The sequence below is a fragment of the Nyctibius grandis genome, chromosome 35 (assembly GCF_013368605.1).
Source record: "Nyctibius grandis isolate bNycGra1 chromosome 35, bNycGra1.pri, whole genome shotgun sequence".
Lineage (NCBI taxonomy): Eukaryota > Metazoa > Chordata > Aves > Nyctibiiformes > Nyctibiidae > Nyctibius > Nyctibius grandis.
The window spans coordinates 478,468-500,463 of record NC_090692.1 but is presented as its reverse complement, the minus strand read 5'-3'; the positions used below and the strand labels follow the sequence as shown (position 1 = coordinate 500,463).

At 52.1% G+C, this 21,996-nt stretch overlaps 1 protein-coding gene across 6 annotated transcripts; it reads right to left on the bottom strand.

Moving 5' to 3' along the window:
* Positions 1-1,546: 1,546 nt before the first annotated feature.
* On the bottom strand, positions 1,547-21,678 carry ILF3 (interleukin enhancer binding factor 3). Of its 6 annotated transcripts, none has more exons than XM_068421719.1 (20): positions 21,562-21,676; positions 17,568-17,663; positions 16,839-17,065; positions 16,560-16,740; positions 15,491-15,638; positions 13,918-14,009; positions 13,423-13,518; positions 11,973-12,084; positions 11,427-11,524; positions 10,922-11,033; positions 10,714-10,824; positions 10,220-10,419; positions 9,674-9,844; positions 8,741-8,878; positions 8,262-8,438; positions 7,741-7,891; positions 6,823-6,876; positions 3,423-3,782; positions 2,629-2,757; positions 1,547-1,775 (listed from the first exon to the last, which is right to left on the bottom strand). In XM_068421719.1, exons 2-20 carry the CDS (start codon positions 17,568-17,570, stop codon positions 1,642-1,644), a joined length of 2,694 nt encoding a protein of 897 aa, XP_068277820.1. In that variant the 5' UTR covers positions 17,571-17,663; positions 21,562-21,676; the 3' UTR covers positions 1,547-1,641. The 6 variants fall into 6 exon arrangements, with proteins under 6 accessions (XP_068277820.1, XP_068277818.1, XP_068277817.1 ...); XM_068421717.1 differs by having other exon boundaries at positions 2,638-2,757; positions 7,741-7,894; positions 10,696-10,824; positions 21,562-21,675; XM_068421716.1 differs by having other exon boundaries at positions 10,696-10,824; positions 21,562-21,675.
* Positions 21,679-21,996: the final 318 nt, after the last annotated feature.

The following is a 21,996-nucleotide window of genomic DNA, read 5'->3' as shown; positions in this document are numbered from 1 at the left end:
CTTGGCACCTCCGCCCCGCACCCAACCAACCACCTCGCACCGTGGGGGTGATGATGGCGTGGTGGGGTCTAACCGCCGGCAAAGGCAATGATTTGGTCTTGCCCAAGGTCCAACCCAAGGTCCAACCCAAGGTCCAACCCAACGTCCAACCCAAGGTCTCAACCAAGGTCCAACCCAAGGTCTAACCCAAGGTCCAACCCAAGGTCTCACCCAAGGTCCAACCCAAGGTCTCACCCAAGGTCTAACCCAAGGTCCAACCCAACGTCTAACTCAAGGTCTAACCCAAGGTCCAACCCAACGTCTAACTCAAGGTCTAACCCAAGGTCCAACCCAAGGTCTCACCCAAGGTCTAACCCAAGGTCCAACCCAACGTCTAACTCAAGGTCTAACCCAAGGTCCAACCCACGGTCTTACCCAAGGTCTTACCCAGCCCTTCTTGCTCCTCCGGTCAGCTCCAGGAGAGCCACAGCCCATCATCTCCTCCTGGCCAAGGCCCCCGCGGTGGTTTGGTCTCAAAACTGAGAGTTTAAGGTCATTAAAATTGTAGGAAATGGGGAATTTGGGGTGTTTGAGGAGAGGCAGCGACGTGTGCTCAGTGCTCGGTGAGGGCAGCACCTCGAATCCTGTGTCCAGTTGTGGGCCCCGCACTTCAAGAGAGATGTTGAGGTGTTGGAGCGAGTGCGGAGGAGGGCGACCAAGGTGGGGAAGGGTCTGGAGGGTCTGAGCTGCGAGGAGCGGCTGAGGGAGCTGGGGGGGTTTAGCCTGGAGAAGAGGAGGCTCAGAGGGGACCTTAGTGCAGTCTACAACTGCCTGAAGGGAGGGTGTAGAGTCAAGGTTGGCCAGGGGAGGGTCAGGTTGGCCATGAGGAAGCATTTCTTCTCAGCAAGGGTCATCAGACACTGGAAGGGGCTGCCCAGGGAGGTGGTGGAGTCACCATCTCCGGGGGGGTTGAAGACAAGACTGGACGTGGCACTTAGTGCCCTGGGCTAGTTGCCATGGTGGTGTCAGGGCCATGGTTGGACTCGATGAGCCCCGAGGGCTCCTCCAACCTCATGGATTTGGGAAACGAGGCGTCAGGAGACGGAGCCACCAAGAGTTCTGTGTTTATTTGCCCACATTCAGCCGAGCGCAGAGGCACCGCCGGAGGCCTCCAGGCAGACAAACCCCACTCTTGCCCACTGGTTTTTAAAATAAAATCTTCACTTATAAAACTGAAACACTAAAGCATTAAAATACAGAAAAAAAGCTTCGTTTAAACTCACTTCACAAAGAGCAGTAACGGGTGACGGATCCCTTCTCTATTTAAAAGCCATTGTGGCTTCACGCTTCGTTTTTAAATAGAAAAAGGATGTTGAAATTGTATTAAATCAGGAAAAAAAAACACAAAAAAAATAATAATAATCCTATTTAGACAAAGTCATGATGGCAACTAACAACCCATTAAATACAGAGATGCCCAAAATACAGCTAAGGATGGAATTACAGGTACTCAACCATTAGTGACCAGGATCACAAAGAGCACTGCAACATGGGGACGGGGGGGGGGGGACACGGGGAGGGTTTTTTTTAACATGTGATGCCATAAAAGTGGATACTCCGAGGGTGGGGGGTGACAAAGCCCCACGGAGGGAGGGGGGGGCTTTATCTGTACTGGTAATTCATGCTGTGGTCGTTTCTGCCGTAGCCACCTTGGGAGGCTTGGTAGGAGCTGGGGGGGCCGCTGTAGTTTTGGCCTGAACCTGGGGAGTTGTAGTTGGACTGTGAGGAATATCCACCTGCGGAGGAGGGAGGAGAGAGGGAAGGAATAAAAAAAGGTGGTTTAATGTGGAATTAAAATGGTGAGATTATAATTCACCAGAGTGGTGGGGAACGGGGCCAAGTCCAGCGTGGTGCTCCCCAGGGCTCAGCGCTGGGGCCGGTGCTGGTCAATTTATAGATGATCTGGACGTAGGGATGGAGGGCAACCACAGTGAATGTGCAGGTGGCCCCAAGGGTGGGAGTGTGGATCTGCTGGAGGGCAGGAAGGGTCTGCAGAGGGGTCTGGGCAGGTTGGAGCGATGGGCCGAGACCAACGGCGTGAGGTTCAACAAGGACAAGGGCCGGGTCTGACACTTGGGCCACCACAAGCCCATGAACTTCAAGATGTTGAGGTGTTGGAGCGAGTGCAGAGGAGGGCGACCAAGGTGGGGAAGGGTCTGGAGGGTCTGAGCTGCGAGGAGCGGCTGAGGGAGCTGGGGGGGTTTAGCCTGGAGAAGAGGAGGCTCAGAGGTGACCTTAGTGCAGTCTACAACTGCCTGAAGGGAGGGTGTAGGGTCAAGCTTGGCCAGGGGAGGGTCAGGTTGGCCATGAGGAAGCATTTCTTCTCAGCAAGGGTCATCAGACACTAGAAGGGGCTGCCCAGGGAGGTGGTGGAGTCACCATCTCTGGGGGGGTTTAAGACAAGACTGGATGTGGCACTTAGTGCCCTGGGCTAGTTGCCATGGTGGTGTCAGGGCCATGGTTGGACTCGAGGAGCCCCGAGGGCTCTGCCAACCTCAGTGATTCTGTGATCAGAGGTTTGACTCCAAGGCAGGCCCCACCACCACGTGGATGTGAAGATGAGAAGCAGATGAAGTGTGCCATACTGACCTTGCTTACCTTGGTACGAGGACCCTCCGCCCCCAGAGCCTCCCCCATAGCCACCGTGGGAGCCCGTGTTGTAGGAGGCACCTCCCGAGTAGTTATTGCCTCCTCCTCCGCGCCCGCTGTTGCCGTAACCTGGAAGGGAGAGAGAGTGGTGAGGACAACCCGGGAGAGCTCCTGGCTGCTGGTGGGGAGGAGTATTCGAGGTGAGGGGCTCCATGAGCTCCACCCAACCCCACCGGGGCTGTCCCCAGCCGTGGGGCACCCGCCACCTCCCCGGGTGGCCTCTGCCAGCGTCCCACCACCCTCAGCATCACCAATTCCTCCCAGATCTCCCCTGGCGGGGGGGGGTTCAACCCCCTTCCCCCTCATCCCAGTGCTCCAGCCCCACCTAAAACTTACTCCTTTGTGTAGGACCAAGTAAAAACTTACTCCTTTGTGTAGGACCAAGTAAAAACTTACTCCTTTGTGTAGGACCAAGCACCTAAGGAGCGTGTACTTCCTAATTACCTAAAGCTCACCCATTTTACTCCCTAATTACCTAAAGCTCACCATTTTACTCCCTAATTACCTAAAGCTCACCCATTTTACTCCCTAATTACCTAAAGCTCACCCATTTTACTCCCTAATTACCAAAAGCTCACCCATTTTACTCCCTAATCACCTAAAGCTCACCATTTTACTCCCTAATTACCTAAAGCTCACCATTTTACTCCCTAATTACCTAAAGCTCACCATTTTACTTCCTAATTACCTAAATCTCACCATTTTACTCCCCGGAGAAGCAAGGCAGCACTCACTGAATTTACTCTCGTAGCTGTAATCAGAGCCTCCGCCTCCCGGCGAGTTGTAGGAGTTGGAGTAGGAGGAGTAGTTGCCTTGGCCGTGGTTGTAGCCTTTCTGCTTGCCCTGGGGCGGGCCGTAGTTACTGTACTGGTTTTGGTTGTAGGACTGTTGCTGCTGGCCCTGGTGGGACTGGTACCCCGAGCCGTAGGAGGGTTTCTGCTGTCCCCCGTGTTGCTGTTTCTTCCCGCCGTGTTTGGGAGGAACGGGCGAGTTGTAGTTATCGCCGCCCTGGTAGTAGGAGCCGTAACCGGAGGAGCCGCCGCCTCCGCCGCCGCCGCCCGAGTTGGAGTGGCCGCCGTTGCTGTAGAACTGGCCTGAACAGAGACAAGAGCGTCAAGCCCAAACCACGGCGGGTTGTGGCTATTTTCAGCGCTATTTTTAAGGTTAAACCTCGTAACACGGGGAGGTTTCGCCCTGGTTTAGGAGCCTGGGTGTGACTAAGCTTAACCAAGAGCCTAAGTTTGCTCTCAGGCTGGTGGAGGGGTTAAGAAACCGCACAGGAGGCCGCGAGGTGAAACATCTTGTTCATTGAAGAGTTGTGAAATACATCGACATCGTCCCACGGACCTCAGCGAGCGACGCCCCGGCCAGTATCTCCCACAGCTTTAATCCCAGTATGACCCCATTTAATTCCAGTACTTAGACCCGAGCTCAGGGCTACGACAGGTCGTTTAACGCGCGTTACAATAACTGAGTGTTATAATTACTACAAAGATTTAAAATCTGGTGCTCAAACTACATTTGAGACAAGTCAGCTGCTGCCCTAGAGAGGCAGCAAGAAGATATTACCTCGTTCCTGTAACGAGGAAGAATCTCGTTGCTGTAACGAGGAATTATCTCATCCTATAACGAGGAATTATGTCAACACCCCCGTGGGTCGCTCTGCCCATCTGGATTTACACGCCGAGCAAGCAGCGAGGATCCAAGGGAAGCCCAGACGTGCTGTTTGATCCTATTTACCCCAAACTCGGGGTCCTACCACTGGGATCCCAGTTCCCCCAGACCTCAGAGAGCCTGGACGCGACAGCACTGCACACAGAGTTAGGCTGGGTTTAATTTTATTTAATCAAGTACTACAGTCAATTCTTTCCCTGCCCGATTCCAACAACGCGTTCTCCGCGTCGGGCTTAGCTGAGAAGACTTAAACTCTACAAATTTGTCATATTTGAAACTATAAACTTATTTTTGAGGAATAAAAGCCACTAGAATCTAACTACAAACCTGCACCTGTACGGAGCTACACCTCGACGAGGGCGAGGTTTGCTCACACCTCCTCTGAGCAGGAGGAGAGGTGGGGGGGAATTTAGTTAAAAAAAAGTGCAGAAACGAGGTTCTGTCACCAATTTTATCTCCAGCCACGGCTGTAGTAAAATATTTCTCTGCTGAGTTGCTCTGTATTAAAATCCCCGTCTTGGGCTGGAGCACGGGGGCTCCTCCAGAGCGCGGGGTGACGAGCGGCACCGTGTAAATTCAACGTAGCTGCTGGAAGTTGGTGTCTCCCAAGTGAGTTTCCATTTTATACCAACACTTCATATTTAACTATGAAGTTTTAATGCTGACATCAGATTATTTGTGATTTTCCCTCCAATCAAAGCTCAGGAATAAAAAATCTCCAGCACATAATTTACACCGATGTGGAGTCGCTTAAAAAAGGGGCAGTTTTCCCACCTCGTTCAGGACGGGATCTACTCCTTGGATTAAAAAGTCATTATCTCATCAATAGCTTTCTAAAAAAAATAGGACAGGCAGCACTACTAGTAGTAGAATTATCCACTAAACACCTTGGATTTGTTTTTTTTAAACCTGGTGCTTCGTAGCTCAGAGGTTGTTTGGGTTTTGTTTGGCTGGTTTAAGCACTGAGTTAACTCAAATGTGGTTGAGCCTCACAAGTTCAAACCCAACGCGGCGGCAGCTAAAAACAGTGACCAAAATACAGTTTTTTTGAAAAAAAATAAACCAAATATCGCAGCAAGAATAAAGGACCAACACTTGGAATTCAGATTTGGGGCTGGAGTGGCCAATTGTGACATTTCCCAGTCCCCCACCCCGGTGAAATTTAATTCTCCAGGTGCTGAAGCACTTTTAGGGCGATGAGGGTGGTTTTTTTTCCACTTTATGAAGTGTTTTAGGCCCTTTATGCTTGGCTCACATAATCCCACGTTAACGACCGACTCGGTGTGTTTTTGGAAGTGATTTAACACGTTTACTCCCCCCCCAACGCCTGGATATTTATTGTACCACGATTACAATACCTTGGCAAAGCCACACGAGCTACCGGCCACACGCCACAGCCCTCAGCGTTAACCCCCAGCGTCGGGGTGAATTTTAGCACACACCATTCCACGTACAAGCCAACATTTTACATGCTTAAGAGGAAAAAAAAATATAAAGCTGGGCTGTACTTTAGGCAGAGCTGTCCAAAGTCGTCCCAACATCACGAGGCGCGTACCCAAATGGCTGGGATTTATTAAAAGGTTCAAATTTTGTACAAAACCCGCTGGAAATTAAGACAAAGGTGGGTTAAAACGCTTCAAGTTCCTTAAAAATAAAGGAATGCTTTCCATAAAAAGCAAAAAAATGGGGTTTTTTTTGTGCCTTGAACGCTGAACTGGAGCTGGGTTGGCAATTTGTGCACAAAAACCTTGTCGGGTAATTGGTTTCCCCCTTGTTGACAGCCAAGTTCAAAGGCAAATCGCACTCAAACTGCCACTGTTGAAAATTAAGAGAGTTTTTTCAGCCAAGCTGCGGTGAAAAGCCACTGTTGAGAGACCCAGTGAAGCACAGGGACACGGCACGGACACTTTGGGCTTTGGAGTGGAGAAAATTGGAGTAAAAAGCTCTTTTTTATGTGTTTTTTTTTTTGTGTGCAATGCTTTTAGATGCTCTAGGAAGACCCAAAATCATGATAGCCGTAGGAGTCTGTGAAAAAGTCACCTACAAAAGGGGGAGACAGAGCAGAGAAAATAAAATTAGAATTCTTTGGAAGCTGGCAAAAGGCGCCACAATTTGAAAAGTCACGTTTTAGATTTCTCTGCTCCTGGTCCCCCCCCAAGGAAGGCTCCTTCTCAAGACCAATCGCTGGGGGTTTTCGGGGCGATCACGGTAAAAGCGTGGCCGATAGCTGCGCATGGCTTAAAGCAGAGAAATTTAAAATATTCCCAAGTTTATGTGAAGTCACCTGGATTCGTGTTTTAACCCTTTTTAACGAGTTGTCTCGTGACTTCTCATCTCTCGTGACTTGTCACGAGAGGAGCCCTCAAGAGGGCTCTCCGCAGCCCCCGCGTGGGGCGACCCCGGAAGATTTTACACCCCCAGATCTGGGTGTTTCAAAATAGAAGATGAAAAAACACTTACTGTAGCCCGCCGTGGCGGAGTTGCCTCCGTAGCCATAGCTGCCGTAGCCACCACCTGGGGGAGGAGAAAAGGGTTAAATAAAAGGGAATCCTGGGGTGGGTGAGGAAGAGTGTGGGCAGCAGGGCAAGGGAGGTTCTCCTGCCCCTCTACACGGCCCTGGTGAGGCTACATCTGGAGTAACTCGGTCCGGTTCTGGGCCCCCCAGTTCAAGACAAGGAGCTACTGGAAAGAGTCCAGTGGAGGGGTACAGAATCCCAGAATCACTGAGGTTGGCAGAGCCCTCTGGGCTCATCGAGTCCAACCATGGCCCTGACACCACCATGGCAACTAGACCAGGGCACTAAGTGCCATGTCCAGGCTTGTCTTCAACCCCCCCAGAGATGGTGACTCCCCCACCTCCCTGGGCAGCCCCTTCCAGTGTCTGATGACCCTTGCTGAGAAGAAATGCTTCCTCATGGCCAACCTGACCCTCCCCTGGCCAAGCTTGAGGCTGTGTCCTCTTGTCCTAGCGCTGGTTGCCTGGGAGAAGAGGCCGACTGTCCGCTCCACCCTCCCTTCAGGCAGTTGTAGACTGCACTAAGGTCCCCTCTGAGCCTCCTCTTCTCCAGGCTAAACCCCCCCAGCTCCCTCAGCCGCTCCTCGCAGCTCAGACCCTCCAGACCCTTCCCCACCTTGGTCGCCCTCCTCTGCACTCGCTCCAACCCCTCAACACCTTCCTTGAAGCGCGGGGCCCACAACTGGACACAGGACTCGAGGTGTCCCCTCACCAGTGCCGAGCACAGGGGGACAATCCCTTCCCCAGACCCACTGGCCACACTAGCCCTCACAGAGGCCAGGATGCCATCATTCCCCCATCAGGGTTTGGGTAGTTCGGGGTACATCTAAGCGTGGGATGAGGTGGAAGCAGCAGAGTCTCACCTGCATTCATGTAGCCGCCGTGGTTGCCGCCGAATCCGCCCCTGCCTCTGCCGCGGCCTCGCATGTTGCCGCCCCTGCCGCGCCCGCGCATGTTGGGCGGAGGGGGCACGTCGTTGTGCATGGGGCCTCCCATCCCGAACCCCGGGTTGTGCTGCTGAGGGGCAAGAGAGAGACCCGTTACCCCCAGCTCTGCGCCGAGGTGACAAGAAACCCCTTCAGAAGGACGTCAGGAGCTCTGAGAACACGTGTGGCACCCGCCTGCCTCGCAGGGACCCGGGGCTGAGCCAAACGCAACGGGGTGGGCACTAAACAAGGGTGATCTCCAGAAAACAGAGGCTGTTTTCTAGAAAACTCCATGGTATTTCTGCTCACAAGCCCCATGGCCGTGAGCAGACCTTGGTTTCCTTCCACACCAATTATTTCCCCACCCAAAAAGGGATTAAAAGCACCGAGCAGGAGACAACGGCGCTACAAAACTGTTAGTTAGGCCACAAAGGGGCCTAAATTGTGAATTTACTCACTTTTACTGCAAACTTGGGCCCTCCCCTAGCTGGCACGGGGGCTCTCTTCTTCTTGTTTTGCTCGATGGCAACAGGAGCATCAGGAAACAACTTCTCCAGCGCGGCCAGCGCAGCGTAGGCTTTGGCCACCTTCTTATTTGAACCGTCTCCTTGGAATTTCTGCCCGTCAACCTCCACCTTTGAGAGGGATCAAAGGTTGTGTAAGCAGAAAGGGCAGGAATAGAAGCTGCCACGTGGTAAAATGAACTGTTTTTATGGTGCTCACAGAAAATTCCAGAAGTTGGAAGTGTTTAAGGCTGGGCTGGAGGGGCTTGGAGCGACCTGACCTGGTGGAAACGTCCCTCCCACCAGACAACCCTTCAGAGGGACCTTCCAACCCAACCCATTCTGTGATTTTATGATCATTATACTAAAGTGATGAAGTCAGAGACACAGGAGTTGGGATGAAGGCACAGAGGGAGGAGCAGAAGCCACCTCACCTCCATGACGAAGCGCTTGTCGTGGCTGCCGCCCGTTTCTGAGATCAGTTCGTACTTCAGCCCGCGCCGCTTCTCGTTGAGCTCCATCACGGGGTTCTTGCCGTGCTTCGTCAGGATTGGTCCCTGTTGTTTCACGTTCTGCAAGTAGAGAAGCTGAGATGAAACTCCAACCCCTAAAGGACCTGAAATCGCTTCCAAAACATGAACTTTGGGAAATATCTTGAAGAAGATGAGCTCGTTTGACTTGCGAGGAGCAGCTGAGGGAGCTGGGGGGGTTTAGCCTGGAGAAGAGGAGGCTCAGAGGGGACCTTAGTGCAGTCTACAACTGCCTGAAGGGAGGGTGTAGGGTCAGGGTTGGCCAGGGGAGGGTCAGGTTGGCCATGAGGAAGCATTTCTTCTCAGCAAGGGTCATCAGACACTGGAAGGGGCTGCCCAGGGAGGTGGTGGAGTCACCATCTCTGGGGGGATCTAAAAGCCGTGGAGATGTGGTGCTGAGGGACATGGTTAGTGGTGGCCTCAGCAGTGTTGGGTTAACAGTTGGACTTGATGGTCTTAAAGGTCCTTCCCAACCCAAAGCTCCTTTCCAAGCATTTCTTCTCAGCAAGGGTCATTAGACACTGGAAGGGGCTGCCCAGGGAGGTGGGGGAGTCACCATCTCTGGGGGGGTTTAAGACAAGACTGGCCATGGCACTTAGTGCCCTGGTCTAGTTGCCATGGTGGTGTCAGGGCCATGGTTGGACTCGATGAGCCCAGAGGTCAAAGACAAGCGTGGAGTAAGCTTGCCTGATGTTTTTACCTCATAAAACATATCGTGACAGTAACCGAACTGCCCAGGACAGTTACATCAACCTGCTGCTAGAAGGTGGTTCTACTCATGTCCTACATCACCCCAAGGGATCAGGGCGGCTCTTCAACCTCTTCACCCCTGCTCACCTCTGGGGTTTGATCTGAAGGAGGAGACGCAGCAGTGGGCGTCGAGACAGTTTCTACTACAGGAGGAGGAGCCACGACGACCGGTTTCTGTTCCGTTTCCTCCGCTGATTCATCTCCTTTCCCCGATTCTTTGCCTTCCACTCCTGTGGGTAAGCCCATATCTTGCAACACCTAGAGTAAGGAGAGTTGGAGAGGAGATTACTGAGCAGCACGGACCTCAGAGACCCTCCTGCTCTCAGGTGCTCTACCCATTTGGGGTAAACACTCGAGCAGGCTGCTCAAGAACCCCTTTATTAACTCCTTCAAGAGCGAGGTGTTCCCCAACCACCACAGGCACTTCAAGACCTAGGAGCTATGAAGCCCTCTGCCTGCGACCACGCTGGCTCGGTGTTTAACTTCTCCCCTCTGTGTCTCAAAGGGTTGATGATATTTTTCACCCACTGCTGTCGTCGTGACAGTCACCACCACCAATTTGGTTGCCCTTTTCCAACTCGGAGAGGCCAGTAGTCAAACCACCTCTCAACGAGAGCCCTCTGGCCCTCTCACCTTCACTGCCACGTGCAGCTTGGCCGTCTTTTTGGAAGGCCCCGACGCCTCAAACGTGCTGCCGTCGATCTCCACGGACATCGTGAAGATGGGAGCGTGAACTGGACCAGTCTGAGAGACCAGTTTGTACTGGAGCCCAGGTTTGAGCTGGTTGAGTTTCATCAGCGCGTTCATGGCCTGGGGAGGTTCGAGTTTTTCCTCTGAATAGAGAGAATTAAAGAGAAAAACACAAAGTTTGCAGATGTTTGTCATCTTTTCCAAAGCACAACTGATTTCAGACAAGTTCTGATCTATTTTCCTCCTTGGGAGAGTTTAAGTAAAAATCTTACAGTGTTAAGCTTTTTTTTTTTTAATTTTTAACATTTTTAAACCTTATTTACAGCATCACCCAACACCAAACCCTTGCAAGAGGCTCTGCCCCAACCCACCCCCCACCTCAGCCCGACAACAGCTCCCGGGTGACCGTTTGTACCTACCTCTCGTTAACTCAATACCTTTTTTCTGAATCTTCTTTTTCTTTTTGCTGGGAGATTTCTCCTCTCCATCCTCCTCCATGGGACGCTTCATCGGGGTGACAGCGTACGTCGTGCTGGGAGGGATCTGGACTGTAACAATCATAAAAAAAATCTTTAAGTATTCCAGTTTCCAGCAACAAAAAGCCTCAGAAACGTGGTTTGTGAGTTTTTTTTCCCCAGTACCTACCAGTATAGTCAACAGGGTTTTCATTCTTTGGTTTCTTGGGCATTTTGGAAGGGAGGGGATCCATCCCCAAGACTTTGTGAAGCTGGCCAAAAGCAGCAAGCCTCAGAGCGTGCTAGAAAGAGGAAACGTGTGTTACTGGGACGCGCAGGCGGCTCCACCAGTCTGTTCCCTGCACAGTTTTCAGATGGGAACATTCTACCCACCCCTACACACAGAAATCCTCATCGGTTTAAATAGGACTCTCTGAATTTTTTTGAGGCTCAACCCAAAAACACGGGTCACGGTAGCAAGTCGCTATTTAAAACCTGATACTTTGCTTCTGGTTGGCCAAGCTACAAATTCCTTATTGGCGTGGGACCCATTTGTATTTCTTTTACTTGACTAGATATTAAACAAGTTACCACCGACCTCCGTGAGGGTGACTATACTACCATTAACCAATATGGGAGTTCAGAGGCAGTTGAACTGGTTTAAGTTTTCGTAACATCTGTAGTCAAAACTATACCTGAGCACTCTGTGTGATATCTTCCCTTTGTTGTCTGTCTAGATGCCCAATAGCATCAGTGGCTTCTTTTTCACAAGGATCATAAATACCAGAACCATCTGAAGGCAGGAAACAAGGAAGATATGCAGAGAATTATCCTGGTGTTTTCTAAAGCAACTAAACTAAGTATTCCCTTGGCATCAATCAACACTCATCCCTCGGAGAACACGGACTGACATGATCCATCCAATGTCCAACATTCTGCAACTCGCCTGGGCTAATTTAACACGTACAATTAGCAGTGAAGCCGATCACGACCACTCAAGGGAACCAAATTTAACGCTCGTAGCAGCTGGTACCTCTCTCTACGGGGGGGTTTAACGCCATGGGTCCGTAGCTCTGAACACACGTGCCCTACGTAGCAGCAAGGTACTGTAGTACCCGTGGACGCCGGGGGCGTCGAGCTCCGACTCTGGCTGCCCGCACGTGGGACAAGGGGACGTAACCGCGCCACCGCGTTCTCGTCTGGGCTCCGCTTGGAAAGGTAAATGCAGAGAGCCACCTAACCTGGCATCACGATCCCCGAGGCGAGGCATTCCAGAACCCTCCTCAGGGCCTCGCCGGCGCCCATGGGTCTGTTGGCGGTGCCGATGGATTTCTCGCACAGCAGCTCGAGAGGCTGGAAGAGTTTGGAGAGGTGAGAGGGGCGGAGGGAGGCGCAGAGGGAGCTGCTTCAGGTTCAGAAATAATTAAACTATTTACACCGTGGAACTCGTTAATTGATAAAACGATTCACATCGTGGACATTTGATATGAGTCTTTTAAGGGCTGAAACTTTGTAGTATGTAAAACTCTAAGTTCTGAACTGGAATGTGTGCGGGCTGAAGAGAGCCCAACGCCAGCTGGGAGAAGTGGTACCAAAACCCAAAAAGGGGCACCAAAAAAAAAAGGGGGCACCAAAAAAAAAGAGGGGGCACCAAAAAAAAAAGGGCCACAAAGAGGGGCACACAAAAAAGGGGCACGAAGAGGGCCACCAAAAAAGGGCCACCCAAAAAGGGACACCCAAAAAAAGGGGACACCCAAAAAAGGGCCACCCAAAAAAAAGGGCCACCCAAAAAAAAGGGCCACCCAAAAAAAAGGGCCACCCAAAAAAAGGGCCACCCAAAAAAAGGACACCCAAAAAAAGGACACCCAAAAAAAGGACACCCAAAAGGGGCCACCCAAAAAAGGGCCACCCAAAAAAGGGCCACCCAAAAAGGGCCACAAGAAAAGGACACCCAAAAAGGGCCACAAGAAAAGGACACCCAAAAGGGACACCCAAAAAAGGGACACCCAAAAAAGGGACACCCAAAAAAAGGGACACCCAAAAAAAGGACACCAAAAGGGGCCACCCAAAAGGGGCCACACCAAAAAGGGCCACACCAAAAAGGGCCACACCAAAAAGGGCCACACCAAAAAGGGCCACACCAAAAAAGGGCCACACCAAAAAAGGGCCACACCAAAAAAGGGCCACACCAAAAAAGGGCCACACCAAAAAAGGGCCACACCAAAAAAGGGCCACACCAAAAAAGGGCCACCCAAAAGGGGCCACCCAAAAAGGGCCACACCAAAAAAAGGGGCCACCCAAAAAAAGGGGCCACCCAAAAAAAGGGGCCACCCAAAAAAGGACACCCCAAAAAGGGCCACCCAAAAAGGGGCTACCCAAAAAAAGGGGCCACCCAAAAAAAGGACACCAAAAGGGGCCACCCAAAAAGGGCCACCAAAAAGGGCCACCCCAAAAAAAAGGGGCCACCCCAAAAAAAAGGGGCCACCCCAAAAAAAAGGGGCCACCCCAAAAAAAAGGGGCCACCCCAAAAGGGCCACAAGGACACCAAAAAAGGGACACCCAAAAGGGACACCCAAAAGGGACACCCAAAAGGGACACAAGAAAAGGACACCATAAAGGGCCACCCAAAAGGGACACAAGAAAAGGACACCATAAAGGGCCACCCAAAAGGGCCACCCAAAGGCCACTCACCCATCCTCTGAGCGGCGCCCAGGTAGGGACCCGAGTACAGAGGTCTCGCAGCACCCGTATCACGATGACACACGACTTCAGCCCGTTGGCCCTGGCCTGGAGCAAGAACCAGAAGCAGAGACACCCTCAGCAACAGCCCCCCGAGGGCTCGTCCGCAGCCACTCCCTTCCTGCAGCGCTACTTCGCCGAGGGTGAACCACATTTCACATCACCATTTTACAACTTATCACCGTCGTGTCCGAAGGCGACGTTACTCTTAAGACAAAGCAGCAGCTCCGTGGCTACTCGTTAAAAAAGGTTCCTCACAAACGTTTAATGTGCACAAGTGCCTCTTTAGCAGCTGTGTTGGTGACAGCCGCTAAGTCCAGCACATCTAACTATCATCCGACGTTATTTTAAATAAAAAAAAATAATACAACCAAAAACAAGTTAGCCCCTTAATAGTTTATAAAGTTTTTTTCTACTTAAAGACAAATATAAGAACAAAATGCAAACCTGGAACCACTTGGCGTGTCGCAGTGACGCCAAGGCAGCAAGGCATTTCTGCCTGTCCAGAACGTCCGGGGAGTCGTTGCCTGATAGCGTTTCTAGTCGTGGATGGAATAAGAAGACAAGGCACGGTTTGACCAAGGGGGTTCTGTCAGGCGGAGGGGGGAGGAGGCAGCTTCCTACCGGGCAGCTGAGGCTCCCAAAAGATCCTGAGCTACGTGTTGGACGGGGAAGGGTGGGTCTGCAGTGCGCTCGCCGAACGGCCTGGCTTAGAAATTAAAACTGCAGAGAGGGGGGAGGTTTATTTAACAGGGAGGGGCTGGGATATAGCTTAGAAATTAAAACTGCAGAGAGGGGGGATTCATGTAACAGGGAGGGGCTGGAATCTGCTCTGCGAGGAGGAGATGGGGCGTGAAGCTCGATGGTGGAATCCTTTAGGACTCGGATGAGGTGGTAGCGTATGAGGGTGGTAATAGGTAACGAAGGGAAATTTAAAATAAACTCCACTCTGTTTGTGGTGGAGGAGCAGGGGGCAAATGTGAGGATCAAGGGAACCCCCTCCGCCCAGAAGGCTCGACTGCCCTCGGCCCCAACCCGTGACAGAGAGCGTCCTGTTGGTCAAAGGTCCAGCGTCCCTAAAATTGACAAACTAGAAGGCTTGGTGGATGAGGTCAGATATCAAAACCAGAGACAGTCAACAGAGCACAAAGAGATTTCCCAGTCTGTGCTGCAGCAAAACTGAAGATATGGTTTGGAAAATCAAAGCTCAAAGTTTGTGGAGACCAGGGTTTTAGATAAGGCTAGTGCACAGAGCGTTTGGAAGGCGCCAAGGCCTGCGAGGCGGAACCCACCTCGGTTCCAGCACCCAAAACAAACCCCCACGTCTGTGAATTTATTCCAAAGAGAATTTGGGAGCGAACGGAGAAGCTAACTTTATCCAAAACTCTGCATCACTGTCTGGAAGGGTGAACTTTCAGCTGGTGAAACAGCCAAGAGAACCCAGAGCACCTATCATTCTTGCTGCAACACAAACTGCGTGGAACATCCAGTTTCATGTACATGCAAAGTCACTTCAAAAGAAGCCTTCAAGATGTTTTTTTTTTTATTATTTTTTTCTTTAAATGTATTTGGTTTCTATTTTTATGTCACTGTGCAGGCCACCGACACGGCTAGGTACAGAACAAGATTAATACAAGATGATGTATTAGTGAACTAAAGGCCCAAGTGGAAATAAATAAATAAAGATATTAAAAAAAATTTAAAAATATAAAAAAAATATAAAAAAAATATAAAAAAAATATAAAAAAAATATAAAAAAAATATTAAAAAAAATATTTTAAAAAAGGATTTTTTAAAAATAAAAGAGCAAAATCCCATCTGAAAGGTGCTGCTCAGTTTCAGAAGCTCGCTCCAAAGTAACAGGGACCTCGTGAGGTCGGTGTCGTCTTAAGGAATTTTGAATTTGCACAAAAATATTGTTGCTGCTTCGGTTGAAACTGAAGAGCACGCTTGAAGGGTGAATTAGCCACGGAGACGTGCGGGTTTCCGACCGCCCGTGGCTGTCTGCAGCCTCCCCTACCTCCAGCTAACTGCTTCTCCATTTCTTCTCGGACCACGGGTGATGTCAAGTGGATGGTCAGCGTCAGCGGCGGCTCCTTCGTGTTCTTAATGACAATGGCAGCGTCACCAACCGACTGGATGATTTCATATTTGTCTTCAGTAATAGCCTGCAACATGATTTCAGGGCTGAGCAAGCTAATTAATTGCTGAGTGATTTGCAACATCCTTTTCTAAACAAGGTCTGCAAATAAAACTTCAGGTAGTAAAGAGGAGGGCGACCAAGGTGGGGAAGGGTCTGGAGGGTCTGAGCTGCGAGGAGCGGCTGAGGGAGCTGGGGGGGTTTAGCCTGGAGAAGAGGAGGCTCCGAGGGGACCTTAGTGCAGTCTACAACTGCCTGAAGGGAGGGTGGAGCGGACAGTCGGCCTCTTCTCCCAGGCAACCAGCGCCAGGACAAGAGGACACAGCCTCAAGCTTGGCCAGGGGAGGGTCAGGTTGGCCATCAGGAAGCATTTCTTCTCAGCAAGGGTCATCAGACACTGGAAGGGGCTGCCCAGGGAGGTGGTGGAGTCACCATCTCTGGGGGATCTAAAAGACGTGGAGATGTGGTGCTGAGGGACATGGTTAGTGGTGGCCTTGGCAGTGTTGGGTTAACGGTTGGACTTGATGGTCTTAAAGGTCCCAACCAAAGGTCCCAACCTTAAAGGTTCCCAACCCAAAGCTCCTTTCCACCCATTTCTTCTCAGCAAGGGTCATCAGACACTGGAAGGGGCTGCCCAGGGAGGTGGGGGAGTCACCATCTCTGGGGGGATCTAAGACAAGACTGGACATGGCCCTTAGTGCCCTGGTCTAGTTGCCATGGTGGTGTCAGGGCCATGGTTGGACTTGATGAGCCCAGAGGGCTCTGCCAACCTCACTGATTCTGTGTGGTTCTGAGAAGTGTCTTCAACAAGGCAATTCCAGAATAACTCCACCCCGATGAAAGTCACTTGTCCGAGACACAAAAAGGGTATAAAACCAAACGTCATCGGTGCCTTTTTAACCATTTAAAGTGGATTTTCCTTGCTCACCCCCAGAAAGGCCGTACTCACAGCGAGCTGTACTCCCAGATTGTCAGCCACCTTCTCCAGGAGCTCTGCGGTGGGTTTATCTTTGCACAGAAGAACGAGCTCAAGATCCAAGTCCCCTTTCAGCAAGAGGCCTTTCGCCACGAGCCCCACGCGCATCACCCCACGCAGGGTCCTGGTCAGCTGCTCCGTGGCCTTCTGATCCCTGCGAAGACACAACCACGACGGCGTCAGAACGAAGAGAATTAACTTCTGCGAGTAGATTTTTACTAATCTAAGGAAGAAGGTGGTGATGTTCCTTACCCTCCCTCCTTGTTTTCCTCCTCGGCCGCCGTCTCCATGGACTCTGTTTCTGGCTGCTCCCCGCTGACTTTCTCCTGCTCGTCGATCCAGTCGGACACGGCTTTGAGCGCTCGCTCCGTGTGGGACACCATGTTCTGAACGGCCTCCAGCTCCTCCTGCGTCGGGTAAACGGCCGAGTGTTTGGCCATCACGTGGCGGTCGTCGTTCACAAAGATACGCATGGGTCGCTGGAAAGGTGATTGGGAATGATTGGAGCAAGAGCCTAAACCAGAACCTGAAGGAGGCCTACGGGGAGAGGGGCTTTTGCCAAGGGCATGGAGTGATGGGACGAGGGGGAACGGTTTTAAACTGCAAGAGGGGAGATTGAGATGAGATATTGGGAAGAAATTCTTTGCTGTGAGGGTGGTGAGACCCTGGCCCAGGTTGCCCAGAGAAGCTGTGGCTGCCCCCTCCCTGGCAGGGTTCAAGGCCAGGTTGGATGGGGCTTGGAGCAACCTGGGCTGGTGGAAGGTGTCCCTGCCCATGGCAGGGGGTTGGGACTAGATGGGCTTTAAGGTCCTTCCAACCCAAACCATTCGATGATTCTATGATTCAAAAGGCAAACGAGCTGCTCTTGGTTCAGAAGGACCTCCTGATGGTCTTGAAGGTCCCTTCCAACCCAAACCCTTTGATGATTCGATGATAAACACAGATATTTAAATCACAAGTCCCAAATCTCCTCCTCCTTACCATTTTTGCTTTCAAATGCTCCTCCAAGTGCTCAAAATTTGCTTATTTCAATTCTTCCACCAAAAAGACCGTCCCGGTACCACACTTTTCCGTAACCTGAAAGCAACAGACAACCCATCAGCGAGGCTGGCCCGTCCCCGCAGCCTGCTTGCCAAGGAGGGACCAGGAAGAACCAGCAGCAATAACTGGAAGCAATAAGAGAAATCAGAAGGATGCAAACTCGTTAATGAAGCCCAGTTTGCTGCTCCTAACGACTTATATTCTTAAGGCCTGAACGGTGCCCACGATAACGGGTTGTCACGCATCCATCACCCCAAATTGCACGGACTGCCTTCCTCGAGGGCATGAACCACTTAGTTTTACCTGCCCAGCAGCTTAACGAGCTCATTAACCATCCCACAGCTCCGCCGTGGAGCGAGGGGGGAACTCGGATCACCCCCTCGTATGATCTCCCCAAGAAACAAAGACACCCCAGGAGCCGGAGCTGCACCCAACTGCTTGATTTTCCCTCCTCCTCCTCATTCGCAGCCATAAAAAAATAATTATATTATTATAATAATAATAAAAAATATATTTATTATTTTGGCTCCTTATTCCCAAGAGAATTTCCCATTAAAACTGGATTTTTCCCAAGTTCCTGCTGGTATCTCTAAAGTGCCCTGAAGGTGAAGCACTCCCCCACACACACCGGGAAAATCAACAATCTATAAGTGAATCTAATTCCTCGAGGCAGAGAACCAGGTTGCCATCGCCTGGTGGCCAAGCAAGGCAGAAGCATAGATTTATAAAGTTTTTTTTGCCACTTTTGGCCCCAAAAATTCATTTTAAGGCCCACTTTTAATTAGGATCGACACCAGAGGAGTTCAGGAGCTGCATTGAGTCTCTTCACTTTCACAGGAGGAAAAGGTGTAAACCTACAGCAGCAAATCTGGTTTGGAAGCACTCACAACTTCTAAAATTCAACAGATTAAGCCCAAAATCACAACAGGTTGTACCCAAACAAGGAGCCACTTTGGCAGGGGACTAACCCACTCCGCCAGCCCGAGCCCCAGCTGGGGCAGTGAACTTCTTTTGTTAAAATCCAAGCACTTTGCTCCTCTGTTTTACCCTTCGAGCAGAGAATTTGTGTCCTGCAGGAGTGATTTGTGCTCCACGGGAGAAGCCAGCTTCCCAAGATCGCCTCGAGATCTTCTGGGAAGAACAAAACGCCACCTCACACCCACTGGGATCGACCCTTCGGCACCAATAACATCGTGTCCCACACAACTAACGTTAAGAATCAGCAGTTGCTTGATGCAAGGTCATTAATTTGACCAAAAACCTTTAATAAAACTCTCAATTTACCTCCAACTGGGGCAATCCCAGTACCTGATGCTCCGTGGTAACTCCAAGAGCCATTTAGAAGAGCCCCAACACCTGAAGATGATGGAGATGAAGGTCATCATCATCCACACCCACCTCTTCACTTCATTTTACAACCAAGCACGCAACAAAACCACCCGGGAACTAAATCTTCCAAAAACACCGCTGGAGAACGTCAGTCACACCTCAATTATTCCAGAACTCACAACCAAACCCCACTTCTCGGGGACTCCTCCTGTTTTGAACAAGTTTCCCTCGAAACAAACCCAGATCAACACTTGCTTTTGCTTAATTTTCCTGCTGGAACCTTCCCCGTGTCGGGGCCAGCGGGTCATCGCCACGTACAGCTCACAAACCCAACGCTTTACTTCTTACACGACACAAACTGCAGTTAAGCCCGGCTGATCTTAAGCACAAATTGCCCAAAATATTGGAATAATAATAAAAACCTCAAATAAAACTGCCCAAACGCTTTACTAGAGTAATGGTGTTATAACTCTATAAAGTACCACGAAGGGTCTGGGCAGAAATCAGCACCCCGCTGCGCTGCTTGTTGTACAAACAGAGCTGGGGCTCACGACCTGGAGCATTTTCTAGGGTAAAATCGGGATAAAATCGGATAAAATTGGGATACAATCAGATAAAATCAGGATACAATCAGATAAAATCAGGATACAATCAGATAAAATAGTTTCCTCGAGCCGCCGTCGCTGTATGGACTCTATTCCACAGCACAGCAGCACCTCCAACTCCAATCCTGCAAATATTTATGCACAGGACAGCTTTGATATCATCACAAATCTGGATCTAAGTGTAATTAAACCCAGAGCAGTGAGAATTATTCCCGAGCTACCTGCAAGAACCCACCAGGCACCTCCTCACATCTATGGGTGCCCAGCCCGCTCCTCCTTTGGGTTGCACCCCGAACGACTCGCTCTCTACGCAGTTATTTTTCCTAAAGCTCCCTCAATCTCCTCCAAGTAAGGTAAGAAATTAGTTGAAATCCAACTTAACGAGGCAGCTCTTTCTAGAAAACACTACAACAGCCCAAGAAACCAGTTTCCTGCCATTCCCAAAGAGGTGAGCGCTCTTCTTGAAGTCCCTGCAGCTCCTTCCTAGCGAGAACCCCAGGAGCTGACGCCGCAGCACCGCCGGATTCGCGCCTCTTGGGGGAAAAGAGCCACAAAACAAGTTGAAAACACGAACGCGCTCGACAACACACAATTCCTGACGTTGCTCTTGAGGCTGATGATCACTAAAATTTGAGGAAAAAAGAGAAACTTTGACATCCCACCCTTGTTTTAAGCCGCTCTGCTCTCCCCCCTCCTATGATTTCCACCACCAGCATGATTTCACCAAGAAACTTTCCACTCGAGTCTTCCGACAGAAGCAGCAGACTGAGATGTTTGTTGGGGGGTGGATGAGAAAATGAGAAATAAAATGCAAAAAATTGAAACTTCTGCCCTAGATGGGGGGAAAGTTTAACAGACGTGAAGAAGCGCGTCTCGTTTTAGAAAGCTTCTACGTTTTAATTAAGAAATAGTCATTTTTAATCTGTGTTTTTAGCCTTTTATACCTGAACGGGATGCTCGAAGGAGCATTAAAGCCTTAACGCCTCGCTTTTGTTCGCAGGGGGAGAGCTACGAGCTCTTCCAGGTCTAAGGACACCGACAGCATCTACTCCTTGGTCACAAAGCCACCTGGCTGAGCGAGGATGGCAAACAAAAGCTGTCCCCTCTGGCAAAGGGAGGGTTTTTTTTTAATTAACCATCCAGAATACAGGCTACAGATAACGGGATGGATGAGAACAAGGGGAATTTCGAGAGGAGAGCTGGGGTAAAGCCCTGGAGAGGGGTGTGTAGGGCAGGAGAGGGGCGTGCAGGGCAGAGGAGCGCGGTCCTGTCCCTAAGGGAAGCAGATGAGCAATTAAATCACACCAAAGGGGATGTTTCCCCCTCACCCGTGCCCCCCCCTCCACGCACACCCACCTCCCAGCACAGGGAGAAGCCTTGCAGGCCCCAGGGAGCTGTTGCTTGGCTGGGGGGGGGGGGTCTAGAAGGGGCCCCCCCCGCCCCAGGCCCGACCCTTCCCTCCTCCCCGCTCCCCCAGGGGCAGCACAGCCCACGCATGGGGGAACCGGCGGCCCCGGGGGAAGGAGGGAGGTGTGGGGGGGCGCAGGGGCAGGCGGGCCGCTGCCGCCATTTGCAAACGCGGCGAGAACAAAGCGGCGACGGCGGGAAATAGACATGGAGGGGGGGGGGGGGGGGAGCACGGGGCGACCCCTCCTCACATCGTGCCGCGACCCCCCCCCCCACAGCGTTAGGGGTGGCTATGGGGGAGTGTGGGGGGGATCTGAGGGGGGGGATGCGGCGCGGCCCCCCCGCCATCCCCGAGCCCCCCCCAGCGCTCCCCTCACTCACCCCCGGGCCGGCGGCCGCCATTTTGTCTCCACAGCACAATGGAGGGAGGGAACCGCCACCGCCACCCCCCAACGCCGCCGCTTCTCTCCCCCCCCCCTCCACCGCACACACACCACGGGCCTACCCGCCCTCCTCCGCGGCCCGACCCGCCCGGCACTGCCGCCCCCCCCCCCGGGCCCGCCCCAACGCCGCCCCCCCCGGGAGGTTCGTACCGGAGGCCTGGCCGCGGTGTGGGTGTATGCGGGGGGAAGGGGGGGGTTGCTTGTCCCTCGGCGGGGCCCGGGCCTGGGCCTGGGCCTGGGCCGGGGCCTGGCCGCGGTGCGGGGCGGGTGCGCGCGGTGCGGCGGGGCGCGAGACTGCAGCGCGGGGGGCGGGGCCGCCGCCGGCGGGGGGCGCGCGGCCGTGCGCGAGGTGCGGGGAAGGGGAGGGGGGGGCGAGGGGGGGGGGGGAGATGGGGACAAGGAGTCACGTGGAGCGCGGCAAAGGGCGGGGAGCCAATGGGGGAGGCCGGCGGGAGGGTGACGTAGTGGGAGGGGCGTGGAGAGGGGGCGGGGATGCGCAGGCGCGGAGGAGGGAGGGGAGGGAGGAGGGGGCGGGGCTGAGCGGGGCCGTACCACTGGGCTGGGTGGGGGGGGACACCAGTGACC

Excerpts from the sequence above, each read along its gene's own strand:
- ILF3 (XM_068421716.1), bottom strand. Across the intron at positions 8,879-9,673 it reads CTTCAGATCAAACCCCAGAG|AACGTGAAACAACAGGGACC; the intron begins GTGAGCAGGGGT and ends CTCTACTTGCAG. Across the intron at positions 3,783-6,822 it reads CTCCGCCACGGCGGGCTACA|GCCAGTTCTACAGCAACGGC; the intron begins GTAAGTGTTTTT and ends GTCTCTGTTCAG.